Source organism: Vulpes vulpes, chromosome 4, assembly GCF_048418805.1.
Source record: "Vulpes vulpes isolate BD-2025 chromosome 4, VulVul3, whole genome shotgun sequence".
Classification (NCBI taxonomy): Eukaryota; Metazoa; Chordata; class Mammalia; order Carnivora; family Canidae; genus Vulpes; species Vulpes vulpes.
This window is the reverse complement of record NC_132783.1, coordinates 44,011,558-44,031,474: the sequence shown is the minus strand read 5'-3', so window position 1 is coordinate 44,031,474 and position 19,917 is coordinate 44,011,558. Positions and strand designations below refer to the sequence as shown.

At 35.6% G+C, this 19,917-nt stretch overlaps 1 protein-coding gene across 6 annotated transcripts; it reads right to left on the bottom strand.

Moving 5' to 3' along the window:
- Positions 1-2,687: 2,687 nt before the first annotated feature.
- TRMT10A (tRNA methyltransferase 10A) lies at positions 2,688-19,640 on the bottom strand. 6 transcript variants are annotated; one of them, XM_072755585.1, is made up of 9 exons: positions 18,836-18,910; positions 18,205-18,265; positions 13,388-13,584; positions 12,392-12,554; positions 11,594-11,665; positions 10,278-10,352; positions 7,878-8,027; positions 6,136-6,241; positions 2,688-4,696 (listed from the first exon to the last, which is right to left on the bottom strand). In XM_072755585.1, exons 3-9 carry the CDS (start codon positions 13,570-13,572, stop codon positions 4,428-4,430), a joined length of 1,020 nt encoding a protein of 339 aa, XP_072611686.1. In that variant the 5' UTR covers positions 13,573-13,584; positions 18,205-18,265; positions 18,836-18,910; the 3' UTR covers positions 2,688-4,427. The 6 variants fall into 6 exon arrangements, with proteins under 6 accessions (XP_072611686.1, XP_025871415.2, XP_025871414.2 ...); XM_026015630.2 differs by lacking the exons at positions 18,205-18,265; positions 18,836-18,910 and adding an exon at positions 19,190-19,640; XM_026015629.2 differs by lacking the exon at positions 18,205-18,265 and having other exon boundaries at positions 18,836-18,981.
- Positions 19,641-19,917: the final 277 nt, after the last annotated feature.

The following is a 19,917-nucleotide window of genomic DNA, read 5'->3' as shown; positions in this document are numbered from 1 at the left end:
TGTCAAATCTTCACTATCGATTGCATTTTTGAACGTTACAACATGCCCTTCTGTTCCTTAAGTAATGTGTTGATCTTTACCCAATGTTAAAATTGTGACTTTTTTATTATTAGCCCAATATGCTTTCACTATTCTTTTATTTTCAACACTGCTGAATAACATCATTTAAATAGAACATACATTTAGGTTCTGGGGTTTTTTTAATCCAATTTGGGTGATTTTAGACATTTATAGGAGAGATTTGGTTTTGTGTTTTATATTAGCATTCTGTTTTCGTTGCCTTTTAAAATATTTCATTAAATGATCTGTGATATCCATATTTTGTTTAATGGCTGTTCATTTTGTTAATCTACAAAGGTCACATTTAAAAAATCTTATCTAGTCTGGATTCCTCAGAAAGCAGAGTCTGAAACAAAGGCTTATTTTGGGGAAGGGGGCAGACATAGTCAAAAAAAGAATGAGAAACAAGGGAAACAAGTCAAGAAGTGAAGAAATATCAATGAGAAAGTGTTGTGAAATTAGCTGCTGATTGGTTTCAAATAGATTGATTGCTCAACCCTAAGCGAGAGGATAAATGGGCTAACATTCCTATTTCACAAGTGAGACATGAAGACTGACAGAGGTTCAAGTTCCCCAAAGTCCTAACAGCAGGTGGCAGTGCCAATATGTAAGCCTTCCTACTAACTTTATTGTCTCTTCATTCTGACACTGCTTCTCTCCTTCACATTTTTGAGGTTCCTGCTCTATGTGTCTGGCTAGGAGCTAGAAAAACACATTAAACATCTCTATGCCAATTGAGATCAAAGTTTAATGAGCACCATAGGCCACTACTGTCTTAATTCTGATCTCTGCCAGTCTCTTTTCTCTTTTTTTCTTTTTACTACTGTAGTCTGTACATGTTCTCGGTACTCTATGGACAATTCTTACCTTTTACCTATATCGTCTGTGAGCCTCTCTATCTATAAAGTGAAATGACCTATCACTTTACTTTGTAATGACAATAATTGATGGCTTTCATAATTGTTCATTCACCTTGACATCCTTCAGAATAGCTTCCCTTTTTTCTTTTTTGCTTTTCCAATCTCAATTATTTTCAAATGCTCCAAGATGACAACACATTGATTTCTGGAGAATCAATCCAAAGAATGCTCCTTCCTTTATGAATGAGCTTGATTTGTTAGGACTATAGGTTTTTGAAGAAATGAACTGAGAAAATTTTATTTCAGGAGGCATATCGCCTTTTGATGCATTTATTTAAACACGAGCTGAATTCCCTACCTTTGTTATGTTCCAACACAGTTTTTTTTTTTTAAAGATTTATTTATTCATGAGAGACACAGAGAGAAAAAGAGGCAGAGGGAGAAGCAGGCTCCATGCAGGGCGCCCAACGCGGAACTCTATTCCAGAACCCCAGGACCACACCCTGGGCTGAAGGCAGTACTAACCGCTGAGCCACCCAGGCTGCCCAATACAGTAGTTTTTAAAATAAGGCATCTCACTCAGTAAGCCAAAACAATGATGAGAGGAAATAATACATTAAAATATGAAAAAAGATTACTATTATTTATTATTATTTTTAAGGATTTTATTTATTCATGAGAGACAGAGAGAGAGGGAGAAGCAGAGACACAGGCAGAGGGAGAAGCAGGCTCCATGCAGGGAGCCCGACGTGGGACTTGATCCTGGGTCTCCAAGATTACTATTATTTAAAAAATATTTTTAAATACCTCAGCAATACTTACAATTGTGATTTTGCCCTTTCTGAGAGGGTTGTGAGGTTGTGTCTCCTTCTTGTCATCAACAGCCTAAGATACAGACTTGTATGGATGGAATTGTGCCTACTCAAAAGATATGTTCAAGTCCTAATCTCTTATACCTTTAGATGTGACCTTATTTAGAAATAGGATCTTTGCAAAGGTAATCAGGTTAAGATGAGGTCATGCTGGATTATGATGGACACTAATCCAAAGATCTGTATGCTTATAAGAGGGACACAAACACAGACAAGGAAGACTGACGGCAGAAGCCACGTGATTACAAAGCAGATACTGGAGTGATGCAGCTGAATGCCAAGGAAGAGCAAGGATTGCTGGGAACCACCAAAAGCCAAGAGGCTACAAAGGATTCTTCCCTGTAGCCTTCAGAGTGAATATGATCCGCTTTGATTTTAAGCTTTTCACCTCCAGAACTATAAGAGAAAGAATGTCTATTGTTTTAAGCCACCTGGCTTGTGGTAATTAGTTATGACAGCCTTAGGAAACTAATACAGGGCTTTCAAAATTAGTGACAATTAAAACTACACAGTGCCTGTAATGACTTTTTCCCCACATTTCAAAATTAACTTGTGCCTCATTCCATATCAAATAATTTAAGTAAAAGGCATAATATAGTTGACCTCTGAAAAAGAAAGGTTTGAAATGCAGGGTCCACTTACATGGGAAATTTTTTCAACATAGTACAGTACTGTAAATCTATTTTCTCTTACAATTTTCTTTTTTCTTTTTTTTTTTTTTTTATGATAGGCATACAGTGAGAGAGAGAGAGAGGCAGAGACACAGGCAGAGGGAGAAGCAGGCTCCATGCACCGGGAGCCTGATGTGGGATTCGATCCCGGGTCTCCAGGATCACGCCCTGGGCCAAAGGCAGGCGCCAAACCACTACGCCACCCAGGGATCCTTCTCTTACAATTTTCTTAACATTTCCTCTAGTTTATTTTAAGAATATAGTATATAGTACATATAACATACAAATATGTGTTAATACACTGTTTATATGATCAGTAAGATTTCTGGTCAATAGTAGGCTATTAAGTTTGGGGACAAAGTTACACATGGATTTTCAACTATGTCGGGGGTTGGTACCCCTAACCCCCACACTTTTCAAGGATAAACTGGATTTCATACTACTGAACCATATTTACTCAGGAAAACCTGAACCTTTGAAAAATACAACTTAATACATAAGCTTTGATCTTCTAGAATTATAGGGGCTTTTCTTTATTTATATACCATGCTCTAAAACCTTATTTTAAATGAATAGCTATAATAGATTACTAAGAATAAAGCAACCAAAAGTAAGAGACAGTGAACATCAATACTAAATCTAATGAACTTTCTACCAAATGTGTACATTATCTGAAATGCCAATGAGTGAAAAGAACAAAAACTTTATACAAACTCAGTGAAGGCTTCTGAAATCCTACTTTAGCTGTGACAAAGAACAGTCACTACTTTAAATGTAAACTGCTCTACATTTACCAGTAGAAAATGAAAACATCTCCTTTTAGCCCCATCTTCCTTTGCCAACGTCCTCATACAAATGTTTAGTTACGGATTTTCGCACTTTCTGAAAATCAAATTCTTAGGGTTGTTCGACACAACCATTTATGCAAATAACACAGGTATTTGGCAACTCAGTCCTGTTATTGATAACTGAGAATCATACATGATTGTGGACAGATACAGATATATAGATATATATATACACACACACAATTATATATATTTTTTCATACATGCTTATTTACAGAAAGTTATATTAGCTTGCATATTATATGCTAGTAGACAGATGCACATATAATGAAGTTAACTTTATTCACTTTAAGAACAAATATTTTTTAATAAAAGTACATATAGAAGAAAATGATAGCTAAGAGCTATTTCCTTTTAAATTTAAGACAAAATTGATTCTCAGCAGCCTTTTAAAATAATCTATCCTGAAAAATTAAATTCTGTAATTTAAATAATTTACCATCATTACTGAAATTAAAATACATTAAGGAGATTCTTTACTCTCCAGTGACTGCTTTAGAACCATGAAAGGCATCATAGAGGAGGAACAGAGATGGGCTCCATAGTCCAAAAGAAATAATTTGTTGAGTTTATCAATCTAATACTTCTTTCTAAAATTAACTATATTCCTTTGAAGAAACTGAGTTGAATTAAAAAAAAAAAAAGCTGCAAATAGGAGGTAACCTCCCATACAGAACATTTTGGTACACTTACAGGAGATTTATGAATATCTATCTCCACAACTAAGTAGGCAATAAATCAGAAAGATATTTGATATAAACATTAAAAAAAAAAAAACCTGAAAGGTCAGAAGGCACATTCTAAAGAATATAATCAAGTAAATAAAAGAGAATGAAAGTTTACCAATAAAGTAAAATTCTCAAGAAACCACTGAGACTTAGAAAACTACTTTAAAAATTAAACATTTAAATTTTATGCAAAAACAAAAATACTTCTTATAAGGGCTTTTTATCACTTAGCTGTAAAAAAAGTTTTAAAAATTCACTAACAGAAATAAGAGGAAATAAAATTTTCTTCCAATTAGAATATTCTATGAAGCACCTCATTTTCTCCTAAGTTTTCCTTAAACTAAAAAAAACAAAAACTAAAATACAAAACAAAAAACAACAGATGACATTAGTGTGGTATTGAGTTCACTGTAGTTTCACTGCTATTTTCTTTATCCTGCTTTTCTTCTTCGTGGGGTGACTCTAGTTCATTTCTGCTATTGTCCTCCTCACTGGAATCACTGTCCAACCCATCTTCAATCCTGGCAGATTTCAGATCATGCGAAGAACTTTCACAGGCTTTGTCTGTGGGTACAGCTCCTTTCCGTTGGGGTAAGATAGTAAAAAATGCTTCTTGCCAGTCTCTGGTTTCCAGATATTCCAGAATAATCTCAAACACTGCAACAAAGACAAACTCCATGCATTTCGTAGCCAAGGTTCATTACCATGCTGCATTCTGTATTTTAAAATACATTGCTTTTGCATTTAGAGCGTTAATATGTCCTAATAACTACTCTGTTCATGTCACTTCCTTCTCCTGTGCCATTGTCAGAGTCAATCTGCCCCAAGTCCCTCTAGGCCTGCTATCCCTTCTCCAGCTTTTCCTCAATTCAGTTCAAGAGCACTCAAAGATTTACCATTATCTTTTGTCAATTAGAATCAACAGGCAGGGAGGGATAACCTTTTTCATGTCCTTCCTATTCTTCTTTATCCCTTTCACTTCTTTATCCTTTACATGCTAACATAAACTAGAAACAAACAGGGATGCCTGGGTGGCTCAGTGGTTGAGCATCTGCCTTTGGCTCAGGGCATGATCCCAGGATCCTGGATCAAGTCCAGCACTGGGCTCCCTGAAGGGAGCCTGCTTCTCCTTCTGCCTATATCTCTACCTCTCTTTCTCTCTCGTGAATAAATAGACAAAATCTTAAAAAAACAAACAAACAAAAAAAACTAGAAACAAACCAAAAAAGTTAGCATTTATCTCTATTTTTTCTATCTTTCCTATAAAGAGTCACTCACTTTGGGGAGCACACCTTGCCTGCTTTTTTTTTTTTTTCTTACATTAGAGGTAAAGAATATAAATGCTGTCTTCAAGGTATTCTCAGTTTAATATATTGCTCAAGGGCCTAATTTGTATTACTTTATGGGAAAGTAATTTCTATTATCTATCAAAAGTCTTCGAAGTTCATTCCTTGAATGAATAAGTTTATTTCTGTAATTCCCTAGAGCCTGCTGTAAAGTGGTTAGCACATAAAAAAAGCCCAATAAATAGTTGTATACTAACAAAAATCTCTACTAAAAAAAATCCTAAAAGGCAAAACTCCAGGCAAAGACTCAGGTCCAAGATATCTACTACAATGTTATCTAAAATAGCAAAAAAGGAAAAAATTCAATGACAGAAGAATGGTTACATTATTGTATATTCAGATGATGGGGTATTATGTAGCCATTAACAATGATTCAATGATAGAAAAATATAATTATAAATGGGGAGGAAACACCCACATTTATAACATTTTATGCAACAGAGTAAAAATCCAATTATATAACAAATAATATTATATAGGCATAAGAAAAGAACTGGAAGGAAACACGTCAAAAAGTTTCTACCAAGTATCTCTAAGTAGTAAAATTATAGCTTATTTTTCTTTATATTTTTCTACATTTCCAATATTTCTAAAATATGCATGTATTATTTCTATATTCAAACAAATGATAAATGATTACATTTTATAATTTTGTCTCCAGCAAGATGCATATTTTCTACTTGTCCAAAAGTAATGTTATTTTTCACATTGTTCACTCTGGTATATTTTCATAATCCCCTTATAGCTTACCATGATTAATTGCCAAAACTTTTCTACTATTCATCTTCACAAAATTTCCGAGGGGGAGCTGTGCATGATCAATTCCATGATCTGAAGCTTGTTTATATGTGAGTCCCTAAAACAAAGATACTATAACTTGGACTAGAACATTGGTTTATTTTAACTTAAAGTCTATAACAGAATAATTACTTTGTAAAAACGACTTAATTCAGAGACAAAGTGAAGTGTGTGTGTATTTACCTGCTAATTTGGAAGCGTTCTTTTGATAATAAGTATCATCAGAATGTTTAGGGCATTTGCTTTAACAAGTTTACAAAGGAGGAAACAAAAGACATGTTTCCTGCCCCATCACAAAGCTCCTCAGTGGAAGAACCATAGGAAAAATCCAACTCATGCCTTTTGACTCAGATAGCTTTTCACCATACTACACTGCCTTTCTCTCAGTTTAAAATACTCAAACTGAATTCCTAGAGAAGCAACATTACCCTTCCCATGAATGTAAAAGACATAAAGATAAAACTATGTTTAATCACATAACATTAAGAGGCACAAATGACAAAGACAAGTAAATGAAAACCTGAATTGAAAAAAAATGTTAAATTGCTGACAAATTTTATTTTTCCTTATTAAAATATTGAATATAAATTTTCTCCTCAAAATTAAAATCCTTAAAGCCTATTCTAAACAGAACTAAAGTAGCCAAAAGACAAAGTACAGGAAAAAGAAGAGCTAGATTTCTTAACCAATAGTTTGCATATTTTAGGGACAAATAATAGACTGAAACAGGTGCTTTTGAAAACAAAATTAATGTAGTTCAGAAAAACATACATCAGAGAAAAAAATATGATTCCATGCAAATAACAAAACAGAATTGTTCCACTAAGAAAAAAAATTTAAAAAGCTACAGATCATTCTGATAAAAACTCCCTATGATGCTACAGAGCTGCACTGACCAGTTATGGCCACAGGTGTGACTACTTGAGTTTGAATTGCCCAGCAGCCACATGACTACTATAATGGACAAGATGAATATAATGAATATAAATTATTCCACCGTTACAGACAATCTAATTTAGAGTGATGTTATTTAAGAATAATGGATTACTTGATATTCTGCTGACAGTATTTCCTCAGACAATTGGTAAACATGTTTTTACTTGAATTGGGTTGAATTTAGCAGGCTCCAAAGTAGCTGCGAAGTACGAAATAACATTTTCTTTTAGAAAGTTTATTTCTGCAATTTTTCATTCAAATGAGGGTAAGGAGGTGGTGGGAAGAGACAAAAATACATAATATAAAAGAAAACACACTGCATGAAAATTGCATATTTAAAAACTTGTATAAATTTATCATTTTGGTATCAGTTTTGGTATAAATTTTACCAATGACCTAGAAATTGATCAGCAGCAGCATCTACCCTCAATATATCATTTAGGCATGTAGGCTCTGGAACAATCTGCTAGTTTCAAATATCTGCTTTCTCATCTACTATTTATTTTAGACTTAGTTTCTCTGTGCCTCCAGTTCATCTGTAAAACGTAGAAAATAACAGCACTAACCTCACTGTGTTATAGGGAGGACTAAGCAAATTAGTAATATATGTGAAATGCTTCCTTAGCCAGAAAGGTGGACTGAAATACAGTAAGCACTCGATAAAAGATCGACTATCGTTAATACTATTGTTACTGTCAAGAAAATTGGCAAATCCATTTTAAGAATGAGCAAAAGCAAAAATAAAAACTTAAGAGTACCTTGTGATGGTTGTGATCCACTAATCCTCCGATCACATAGGCCTTTGATTCATCTAATTCCTTCAGTACATTAGGTGAGTCTGATGTAAGATAAATCAGGTCTTCTTTCTTTATGAATTCACTATAGTGCTCTGGTTTGATGTGGATATCCTTAAAGACACAAGGAGAAAGATGTTATTAATAGGATTTTGTGAAAATTGGCTAAACATGATTATTTTCTTTTCCATAGACAAAGCCACCCAACAGCATATGAAAGGAAGTATGGGGGAATATTTTACAATGTATTATTGAGAACCTACTACTTCAACTCGTCATCAGCTCACACCCCAATTACTTAAGTGGCCTCCTACTGTTATTTCCGTCTCAAGGCTCAGATCCCTCCAATTTGCCTCTAGATACTGATGGCAGACTCACTTTCTAACAACCCTACTTTCAATGTTTTATCTTTACCTGTAGGATAAAACTTAAACCCCTTTCCTGAATATGGCACTAACCTAGCTTTCTAACTTTATCTTTGTTCCAACAAAAGATACATTTTTTGTCCACATATCTGCTCATACTATTCTCCGACCAAAGAATGCCTTTTTCCAATTACTTCCTCTCCATTTGCATGAATCATCAAAAGGAAAAGACTTATAGATTTAATAAATTCCATGCATCTGTTTCTACAAAGATACACATTTGAAATCTACTCCACCAAAATTATCAGGTCAGAGGTAAAAGACTGAATAACAGTTGGCAGTCAAAATTTTGCAAACTACATTGATAGAATAAAGGATGATGCATCGCCAGACTCAGATGGCATTTGCTAATAATTTGTAAAGAATAAAAAATGAAGGAGACACCTCACCTAAAATGCATAACTTACTAGGTAATAAATAGCCACTTTCCTGGAAAATGGTATTAATGGTATTAATTTGATCAATACTTAATCAGAGCCCTAACAGGGACCTGGGTAGAGACTAGTGAACTCATGATTCTCTGGAAAACTGGTGATATAAATAGCAAATTCAACCAGACACAAAATAACTGAAAGTATGCCTATACTAACTAATTATATTAATTTCTTAGGAAAACAGGCATGAATATAAAACTTGGTAAATATATTGTACTTTAAAACTTAGAAAAGCTTTTGAAAATGTTTCACACTATAGGCTATTATTAAAAGAAAAGCAGGGGCGCTTGGGTGGCTCAGTCAGTTAGGCGTCTGACTCTTGATTTCAAATCAGTCATGATCTCAGGGTCATGAGATCAAGCCCCGCATCAGGCTCTATGCTGGGCATGGAGCCACTTAGGATCCTCTCTCTCCCTCTGCCTCTCTAAAACAAATAAAAACAAAACAAAAAAATAGATGCAGTTATTATGGGATTAGTGAATGTAAGAGGGTAAGTTTGTCACAGTTAAGAATTGGCTTTGAGAAAGGAAAAAAAAAATAGGACTAACCCAGTACATCTCTGAATAGGGTAAGGTTCTTCAGGGATTAATTCTAAAGCCAATCTATTAGTCATCTTTCCAAATGAGAATAGTTTAAGTCCAACAGAAAAAAAAATGTGAGCCACATATGTAATTTTAAATCTTCCAGTAGACACATTAAAAAGTGAAAATAGGTGAAATTGATTTTAGTACATTGTACCCAACACAATATACCTTACTGGGGTTTATGTTATTATTACAACGTATAATTAATTTTTAAAAAACATTTCAAGCAGGCATTTTACATTTACATTCTCTCTCTTTGAAATCCAATGTATATTTCACATTTATAGCAGATCTCAATTCAGACCAGTCACATTTCAAGAGTTCAATATTCACATGTGGATAGTGGACACCATATGGGATGGCACAGATTTAGAAAAAATAGAATTTCCAAATTTTAAAGTGATTTCATTCTTATAAATAATGTATCATCAGTCTGCTAGATAAAGATGATATACAGACCTTTAAAATTTTTCCTGTTTTAAAAAACTGTTTTAAAGTTGGTGGTAAAGAACAAACTAAGAGTTGCTGGAGAGGAGGTGGGTGGGGGATGGGCTAGATGGGTGATGGGCATTAAGAAGAGCACTTGTGATGAGCACTAGGTGCTATATTTAGTGATGAATCGATAAATTACTAAATTCTACACCTGAAACCAATTTTACCATGTTATCTAGAATTTAAATAAAAAATTTAAATAAAAAGATAAAGTTGGTGAAAAATAAGTGAGATTTAATGAGAGCAGCTATGAACAGGCATTTCACTTTATTTGGCTTCTTCTGCTAGTAACATTAGACTCAGGTATAGTGACATACAGGGTTTAAAGGCTGTTGACTCTTATATTTATTGGCAGTATGTAGAACTTAGGTAAAAAATTTAAGCATAAAGATACTTGGAATTATGTGAGAATTAATCTATTTTAATTACCTTCCAGTTGACCCATCCTTTGTCATTTTCATCCATGTTCTTTTTCAACTGGCCTCCATGACTTGTCAAGTAAAACTGATAAAGAGATTGGTGGACATGGAAAGAGAGAGCAAATGACTATTAAAATCCAACATTTTATTTCTCTTCTATACTCATCTGATCATCAATGAAACATAAAATATATTCATTCTAGAAAAAAAATTTGAGACATGCTTTACACATACAAAATAAATGTGTGGTAGAAGTGACATGTTTGGTGTATCTCATAATACAATACCTCAAGTATTCCATCAACATTTTTTCCCCAGTTTACAAGCAACTACAATTTGACTTTCCCTTAATGATCACTCTTCTACAAACTCCCTACTTCCATGTCAAGTTTTCATTCAATTTTTTTTGCCATCACTGTTTTTTATAAGTCCAAAGTCCTTTTTTTTTTTTTTTTTTTAAAGATTTTATTTATTTATTCATGAGAGAGAGAGAGAGAGGCAGAGACACAGTCAGAGGGAGAAGCAGGCTCCACGCGGGGAGCCTGACACGGGACTCAATCCCGGGACTCCAGAATCATGCCCTGGGCCAAAGGCAGGCACTAAACCACTGAGCCACCCAGGGATCCCCATAGTCCAAAGTCTTCATAATTTTCCTTTCATTCTAAACCCTGACACCTATTTCAAGTCTAATTGAGGTTGAGAAGAATATAAAATGTAAAAATATAAAAATACTACCACTTGATATAATGAATATAAATATCTACCCAGAATATATTAAGAGTTTCTGGTTTTTAACATCAGGGAGCCAGTGTTAATTTTTAGGTCACTTAGTATTCAAACAAATTCAATAAGAAAAAAGACCCTATCTACTCTTAACAGCAGCCAATCAGTCTAAGGAAGTACCTTTCAAAATGATCACAGACTCAAAATCCTTTAGGTAGAAGTAACTAACCAACAGGTACAATGGCATGCATCAAGCTGGGGGAAGTTCCCTCATTTCCTGGGAGGGAAGGAATTGACAGCTGAGAAACTGGTATAAAAATACATATATATATATCCTTAAATGAAGATGTTCAACTACACAGGAATGAGGTCAGCGTGTAACAAAATACAATGAGTGTGAGCATGTGACTAAGATTGACTTGGGAAAAAATGTTGAAAATATTTTCTTTTTGTAGCAAATTAAAATACTTTTCAATTAGGCATTTTGTTCTCTAAGGAAAAGCATCTGTAAAACTCTTGTATAGACAACTGGAATTATCTGTGCCTTTTCCCCAGGACGTTTTAAAAGGAAACTGGAAACTATTTTAAATTCCCCAAACATACCTGCACAGGATGCAGTGCCCGTCGATTTTCTGCATAACATCGCTGAATCTGCTTATGAAGTTTCTTAATGTCCTATAAAAGAGTGTAATTTTTAAAGCAGCATTTTGAAAATCATCTATGGCCATGCCATAGTCTTAGTAGAATAGAATAAGCAGAAGAGAGGGACTAGACAGGTACATTTTTCCCCCCCTCTGGCAATAATAGGTTCTTTCTGATATTTTCCATTCAATTTCTGTAAGTACTAACAATAATTACCTTAAGTAAAGTCAATACTCTATAACTGATCAATAATTTCAATTTTGTATCCACTGAAAAGGCTAATTCATGAAAATAATACTCTCTTAAGAGAAAACAAAAGAAGAAAAACTCTTAGAGCCATACTATTGCTATTTTCATAATTTACTAATGGTTTGTAAAGTAAGTGAAGCATATTCCCTTCACTAAAATTCTTCAGACAACCAGTTTTCTCAAACTACTAAAATAAGAAATAATTCTATTAAACTAATTACATTTCTTACTTTCTTCTTCTGGTTAGGACAAATAGCAAAAATACTCCTGGATCTTTATGATTAAAATGCTGTTACTGAATCATATAATCTAATTATGGTATCTGTCTCTCTCTTCCATACATAAAAATAGAGCGATTTATTAGCTAGTTTAACTTAGGGAGCATGAGCTTGAAAAATTTTAAGATGCATTTTAGTATATAAATTTACACCAAAGTGATATTACCTCTTAAAGCAAGAATTAGTCACTCTACTTTGCCTACAGGATTTTCCTGACAATGATTCATGATACCTTTAATACCATTAGGCTGTCAAAACTGCAGTCAATGATAAGGCGGAGTGTGCTGTGAACAACATCTCTTCGGATACGTTTTCTGTCATTTCCATCTAAGTTTGATTCCAGTTGACACTGTCGCTCTAATTGTTTTCTTTTGCGTTTTTCCTTTCGCTTTTGTCTAAAATCAGGAATTGAAACTTTTTGTTGTTATTTACATATTCAGATATTTACAAGACTCTTCTAAATAGACAAAAAAATAATTTTTTAAAAAAAATTTAAAAATTTTTTTAACCAGCCTGTGGTTAGCAGGCTGAACCACATCAAACTACCACTTCTGTGGGTCAGATATCAGTAATTTTATATGGTCCATCTAAAAGCTTTAGGTAGAAAGAAAATGATTTTGCAAAAACATAGTATTTTCTACACAAACCCTTATGACTATTAATTTCATTTATTATTGCTATTACCCCATACTAAGACTTTATGAAATACTGAATTTTAGACTTAAAGAATTTTTATTTTTATCATTCATCTCCTACATGATTTTCAAATGACATTAGAATATAAAAAAAGCAAAGTAAAAGTGTTTTTTAAAAAAACATACATTTTCTATAATCTACATCAACTATAGTTTATTTCTCCTCAATATGTTGGCATTATACAATAATAGCTTCAGTTTAACTACTCTCACCAAAACAATGGTTTTTCTAGCAAAATCAATGTTAGGCTCGAATTTGATCTGAGGTGGTTATTTCTGTTCTATATATCTAGGACATGGATGCTAACTATATCCCTTATCTAAGTCAGTTATTTCAGAAACTGTGCTGCTACTCACAATAGGTTCTGGGTGAGAAAAAGTGTAGTGTAAATCCACCTAGACTGAATAAATACAGTTTTAACATCCAATTGAGAGTGCTAGCTTAACAACATACATACCCCAAATTTTAATTAACACAATTACAAAGTTCAACACTCCTGAATGGGGAAGCATATATGTGTTTTGAAACATACTTGCGGAGTTCTCGTTGTTCTTCCCACTGTTTCTGTTTAATTAGCTTCTTCATCTGTCGTTTAGATATTGGTTCAAACTGTTCACCTAATCTTGGCTTCTGGCTCTTTTCTTGATCTTCACTTAAACTTTGCTTTCTTTCAACATTAGAAGACTCAATAAATGCTGGCAACATTTCAGAGGACATTATTTGATGCCTCTGAAAAAATTGAAAAGCAACTTTTAACATGAACAGGTAAGTTACACACACACACACACACACGCATGCAAAAAGTAAAAAAAAAAAAAGACCAATAGATGTGATTAAGATTAAAATTAAATCCTATCAATAACAAATAAAAATATAAATTTAGATAATTTAATGTCATTTACTGGAAAAAAAATCATTTGACTAAATAGGGTGTTTTTGCATATACTATTAGCTAGCAGTCACGGCACAATTTTTCCAGGTTACACAGAGCTTTAAAATGTCATGATACCCTTTGACCCAATAACTTATTTCCTCACAATAAATCCCTGTAAATGAATCAGAAATATATACAAAATTAATGCAAAAAGATATATGTACTGCAGTATAATTTTTAACAATGAAAAACTAGACTACTTGAATGTCAGCAGAAGGTAGGTGTAAATAAATTACACTTCATCTGTAACATGGGTGGGGAATACTAAGCATCCAGTAAAAATCATATTTCCTAAAATTATTTAGTGATAAGGGAAATGGTTATGCTAACTAAAAATAAAAACAGAAAACAATATATATTATCTCCAACTTTGTTTTAAAAAGAATATGTACACATAAGCATATGTAATTCTTACTCATGACTCTTCTTGCACTTTCTGTATTTTATATAATGAAAATATATTGTTTTGTAAAAGAAAAAATACTTTTAAAAAAGTGATAGGAAGCATTTTTTTTTTTGGAAGCATCTTTTTTTTTAAGCTGTCATTAATGCTACAGTACAAGAGAAATGTTACTTTTATTATCTGAGTGTATACTCAGAAATGATTTTTGACAAAAGATATGCTATAGATTTATAGATTTTGGACAATGAAAAAAACAAATTTGGTTTCCTCTCAGTATATTTCACTGTAATATGTAATTATAAATATCCACATTATGATGGCTATAAAATAAAATACATAAGCTGATCCTAAAATTAGTCATGAAATGTGTAGGACCATCTCAAACATATTTAATTGGATTAACTACCCACAACTTTATTGTCTAGAACTAAACTTACCTTTGGATTAGGAAAGGGCTAAAAATACTGATTTCTTTTGTCTTGAACAGATTAATAACACTACAACTTAAAAATTTACTGATTTATCCCTAGCAAAGTCTAAGCATGAAGCTTGCAAATGTTCTACTGGCTTTAAAGAAAATTCTGTGCTTCTCCCTTCTTAAAGAGATAGCTAACAAGTCTGTGCAGAGAAGCTAACATCTAGGAGAAAAAAATCTCAACAATTCAGATAATGGAAAGGACAAAACCTTGCAGAACATAATTTAAGCAGTAGTTTTATTATATGATTCTTGCTTTCTTTAAAAGTGTAATGTAACAGGCAGGGTACAGAGGGATAACTAAGCAAACACAAAGTTTACCAAATTTAACTGAAAGATGAATCTTACGATGTGTGTTTTGGTAGCTACAAAAAAGTCCTGGCATTTTGCTAGGTCACATATTACTGAGGGGGAAAGAACCATCTAGCAATCTAAGAGTTCACAAGTTTTCCTTATACCATTAACCAAACAGTATTCTTAGTTTGGGGAAAATATCTCCTAGAAATGACAATTTGATTTTACACTGGAAACTGCCTATGGGCACAGATGATGTCTGCTTTTGCCTAACATTATATTGCCACATTACATTACTAACATAGTACCTGGCACTTAGTAGATGCTTATTATATATTTGTGGAATAAATGAGTGATTACAACAGATTTTAGAAAGTAATGAAAGTGGTTATAGCAAACATTTATTAATTCTTACTGGGCTAAAAAGTATTATCTAATTTAATCCTTAAAATAATCCTATGAGGTAGACAGCATCATGTCTACTTTACAAAGAAAGAAGGCACTGTGAGATAAAATAACTTGCCCCAAATTACAAAAGTACTAATTAATCCTTAAAAACAGGCACCTAGAACAAATCTCGGACAAAGGAGGTCCTCAAAATACTGCTGAGTGAAAAGACAAATGAAGTGATGGAGCTAAGATTCAAAACCAGATTCAACTCTACTCTCCCCTAGACATCCAAAATCTTATTTAGAATATGAGGGTTTCCAAAGAATGTAAAAGAGCTGTGTTGCTTTACCCCTGATGTTGGAGGATTCAGAGAACACTGTCACTCAAAGAGAAGAAAAAATAGCTCCGGTTCTATTCCTATGCTACTGAATACAAAAATGGGACAGACTTCCTAGAGATAGTTGCCAAAAGTTCATGTTTTGAGGCATCCTCTCAATCGTGAAATACATGACAACAGTAGATAAAATACAAAAGGAAACAAAAAAGGTATACCCTCTCTCAAAACCAAAAACAAGAACTAAAATAGGTACTATTCATGTTGAGTCAGCCATGTAAAGGCAGCGGGTGTGTGTGTGTGTGTGTGTGTGTGTGTGTGTGTGTGTTTCCTCCTAGCTTTAAAGAGGATGGAAGAGGGCAGCAGCCCAGGTGGCTCAGTGGTTTAACGCCGCCTTCAGCCCGGGGCCTGATCCTGGAGACCCAGGATCCAGTCCCATGTTGGGCTCCCTTCATGGAGCCTGCTTCACCCTCTGCCTGTGTCTCTGCCTCTCTCATGAATAAATAAATAAAAGCTTAAAAAAAAAAAGAGGATGGAAGATAGCAGACAGGTTTAAAAAATACATTTCTTTAAAGATTTATTTGAGAAAGAGAGAGGGAGAGAGAGAAGCTACATGGGGGACAGGGTGGGGGTGGGGGGCAGGGCAGGACAAGGGACAGAGGGAAAGGGAGAGAAATAAGTTCCTGGCTAAGCGTGGAGCCTTATGCACAGCTCAATCTCACAACCTTGAGATCATGACCTGAGCCAAAATCAAGCGTCGGATGCTGAACAGACTGAGCACCCACCATTCCAGGTGCCCTCAGCAGAGGGTTTAAGGTGAACCCTTAAACTAATGTTGGGGGGGGGGAGGCTCCCCTTTCCATGAAGAAAGTCTGAAAACAGGTGAAATTGAGACTAATGGCTTATACCACACTGGTCACCTGGGGAACCTAAAGGAAGCGGACACAGCTTCTCAGTTACAACAAGGGCCAAACCAGGAGATGACATATTAACTTAGAACACTACAGGATTAGAATTCTGAATCATCTATGTAAGCTGTGTTGTGGAATGAAGCACGTAACAGGGCCATGGGTAGGAGCATCTACAAAATCAGCAGCAGATAGAGGGTTTGGAGAGAGGAAGTGATAATTCCGTCAGAGGACCATGAAAAGTTACAAAAAAGACAGAAATGAGAAAAACCCAACAAAATCAACAATTAGGAGATAAGTTCACTCTACACAAACTGAAAACCATAGGGACACTTGGATGGCTCAGCGGTATTGCGCCTGCCTTCAGCCCAGGGTGTGATCCTGGAGTCCCGGGATCGAGTCCCACATTGGGCTCCCTGCATGGAGCCTGCTTCTCCCTCTGCCTCTGTCTCTGCCTCTCTCTCTGTCTCTCCCGAATAAAATCTTAAAAAAAAAAAAAATCACTTTTATTTTACTTCCTTTACATACACAGAACATTAAATAGAAGTCAGCAATGCATATATGCAAAACAGTACATGGGAGAGAAAACAAGTTAAGCCTATTTACCACGCTAAGTGTGTAAACTTAAAAGCACAATTAAAATTCACAGGAAACAAAAAACTGCTGTCTTCATAAAACAACGCCTAATACTCCAAAAGGGAACACTTCCGTTCATCAGTGGCATCGTATTTTGCTAGTTCTTTATTCTGTTAAAAAACTTCCAGTGTTGATTGGCTCTATAATGTGAAAATTAAAAAAAAAAAAAAAAAAAAAAAAAAGCAATATAGAAATGTTTTACAACTCGTGTACACCAGGGGGAGCTTTGGCCTTTCCTATCTAAAAAGTCTAAGTCAAATTTAACTTGGCTTATCACTGCATACTAATGTTTTTAAACAGCCTATCAAATACAAGGAAAGGTCATGAGCTAGCTGACATTTTCATTATTTTAAAAGCTATTTCCAATTAAGAAAATGCCCTGCAGCAAGTGAATTTTTTAAGCTCTGATAAGCTAGATACTAGCCTGAGAGCCAATATATTACTGCTTACATCACACTTTACATACAAAAGATATGTACCAACTCCCACTTGCTATACCATTCAACAAGCATTTCACTAGCTTGTTCAGATTACCTGAAGCAAAATGTGGCATTCTCTTTCACTAGGTATACTTTGCTTTTTAAAGTTTTTGCCACGGTGTAAACTCCGCAACGGTTTTGTGTTCCTCCCTCACATGCAGTGACACGGTCCATTTTCACTTACTCAACCGTGTTCAACAAATACTTAAGAACAATATTTTGCAGCAATTATAGAAATATTTGTTATGAAATTTAACACAGAATTTTTTGCAAGGTTGGTCAATTTAGTCACAGAAACAGGCTATCAGGTGGTCTGATAAAACCAATACTGGATAAAGGTGACTAAGGTCATTTGGTGTGAGACAAGTTTAAAAAAAAAAAAAAAAAAGAGGCATCTCAATCTCCCCTGTATTTGCAGTTCTCAGCACAGCTTCCAGCAGGGAACACACACATACATCAGTGAATAGCCAAAACAAAACAAAACAAAAAACTCAACTTTTATGATTTGGGTTGGGCTAAATAAACAGTCTTCATAATTTATGACAGAGCCTCCCTTCCTGAAAGATGCAAACGAATGCTGGAATAACTGCAAAATGGAATTAAGTGACCTGACTTAATTAAGGGAAAGAAAGAAAACAAAAACAAAAACAAAAACAAAAAACCTAAAACCTTTTTAAAAGGCGCCGGCCCAGTCCTGCAGTATCGGAAGCGCCTGATTCAGACGTCAGGCCCCGTGGGAGGACTGGGCTGGGCTGGGGAAATGGGGAAGAATGAAAAACAACCAAAACAAAAAGGGAGAAAGTCGTCTGTTGCTATCCTCTGTATAGCTCTAGAAAAACTGCCGAATTTTAACACTTTAAACATTTCACTGAAACCAACGCCTCAGTCCTCCTTAGAAACTATCCTCGGCTCACCAGCACGGGGCCTACAGCACCTGCAGCACCTTTCGGCCGGCCTCTGCGTGCACAGCGCCCAGCCAGCCCCTCGTCGGAGAAAGGAGAGGAGGCCGATGGGAAAACCTAAGGCGGCTGCTCACGGTCTCTCGCCACCAAGTGGCAGAACCACAGCTCGTTTTCCAGCCTCTCAGAGTCTAGATTTCCCTCTCCCTTCATTATTTGGAAACTCACACTCTTCATACACTAGGGACCGGATCCCGACCCCCAAACAAACGTCGACCGGAGGCGCCCCCACAGCCGGTGGGTAGGGCCTCGCCTCACTCTCCCCTCCAGGCACCCGCCTACGGACGCACTGGAGGAGGGATTAAACCGCAGCCAGCCAATCAGGGAGCTGCTTGGCGCCGGGGACGCGCTCCATCTGACATCACTTCCTTTGCGAACTGGGTCGCGCCGCTTCCACAGCCCCACTCCCCTGTCCCCCGGAAGCCGTGTTGCTAGTCGAGGCTGGCACTTGCAAGAGCCTCTTTGGCGCCCAGAGAAGACCAGAGAGTAGGCACACGCCAGCGGCAGTGCCAGGTGACTTACCGAGCTGAGGAGTTGTCAGGGAACCGAGAGCACCAACACAGAGCCTTCTCCTAGTGGTCTTGCTACAGCTCACGAATCTTCCCTAGGAAACTTCAACTCCCAGAGGCAGGGACGGTAGCTACGCGTAGGAGACGCCGACGCTTACGCCTTTACGTCATCGAACTGCGCCACGTTTGGACCCGCAGTGGAAGAAAGGGGAGGGAGTTCATGTTGGGCGGAGTTGGGAGTTTTCGGAGTGGGGGTGAGGGGCAGTTGCAGTGATGTCTGTTTTTCCACCTCCAAGCAAGTGTGTACTTGCACCATGTGTTCATTTATATCTTCCTTTGGGGATGAGGGCGGTGTTAAGACATACTTACTCGAGTCAACGGTGGAGGGCTCTTGAATTCTCTACCGAAGATGAAGGGAAAGCATAGCTATGCCCAAACTATAATGTGTGCAGAAGAGAGTTCTCGGTATCACACGGTTTCACGCGACTCAAATGAAAAATCGAATTTTAAGAAGGAGTCAAACTCCCAATAAGATGCACTTAAATCTAGACTGCTTAAACGTTTTTATTAAAATTATAGTCCTAAATCTTACTAGCCATTCATTCCTTGAACTATTTTTCCTGTGCTATTTTGCAAAACATCATGTGACATTTCATTGTTCATAATACATGACCTTATATGATCTTTTCGCTATATATAGACCAAGTCAACTGAGGGACAACTGAAACATAATCTAGTAGA

Coding starts and splice junctions, on each gene's coding strand:
- TRMT10A (XM_026015629.2), bottom strand. Junction 10,353..11,593: donor GGGCACTGCATCCTGTGCAG/GTATGTTTGGGG, acceptor TCTCTTTATCAG/TTTTACTTGACAAGTCATGG. Junction 8,028..10,277: donor AAGGATGGGTCAACTGGAAG/GTAATTAAAATA, acceptor TGTGTCTTTAAG/GATATCCACATCAAACCAGA.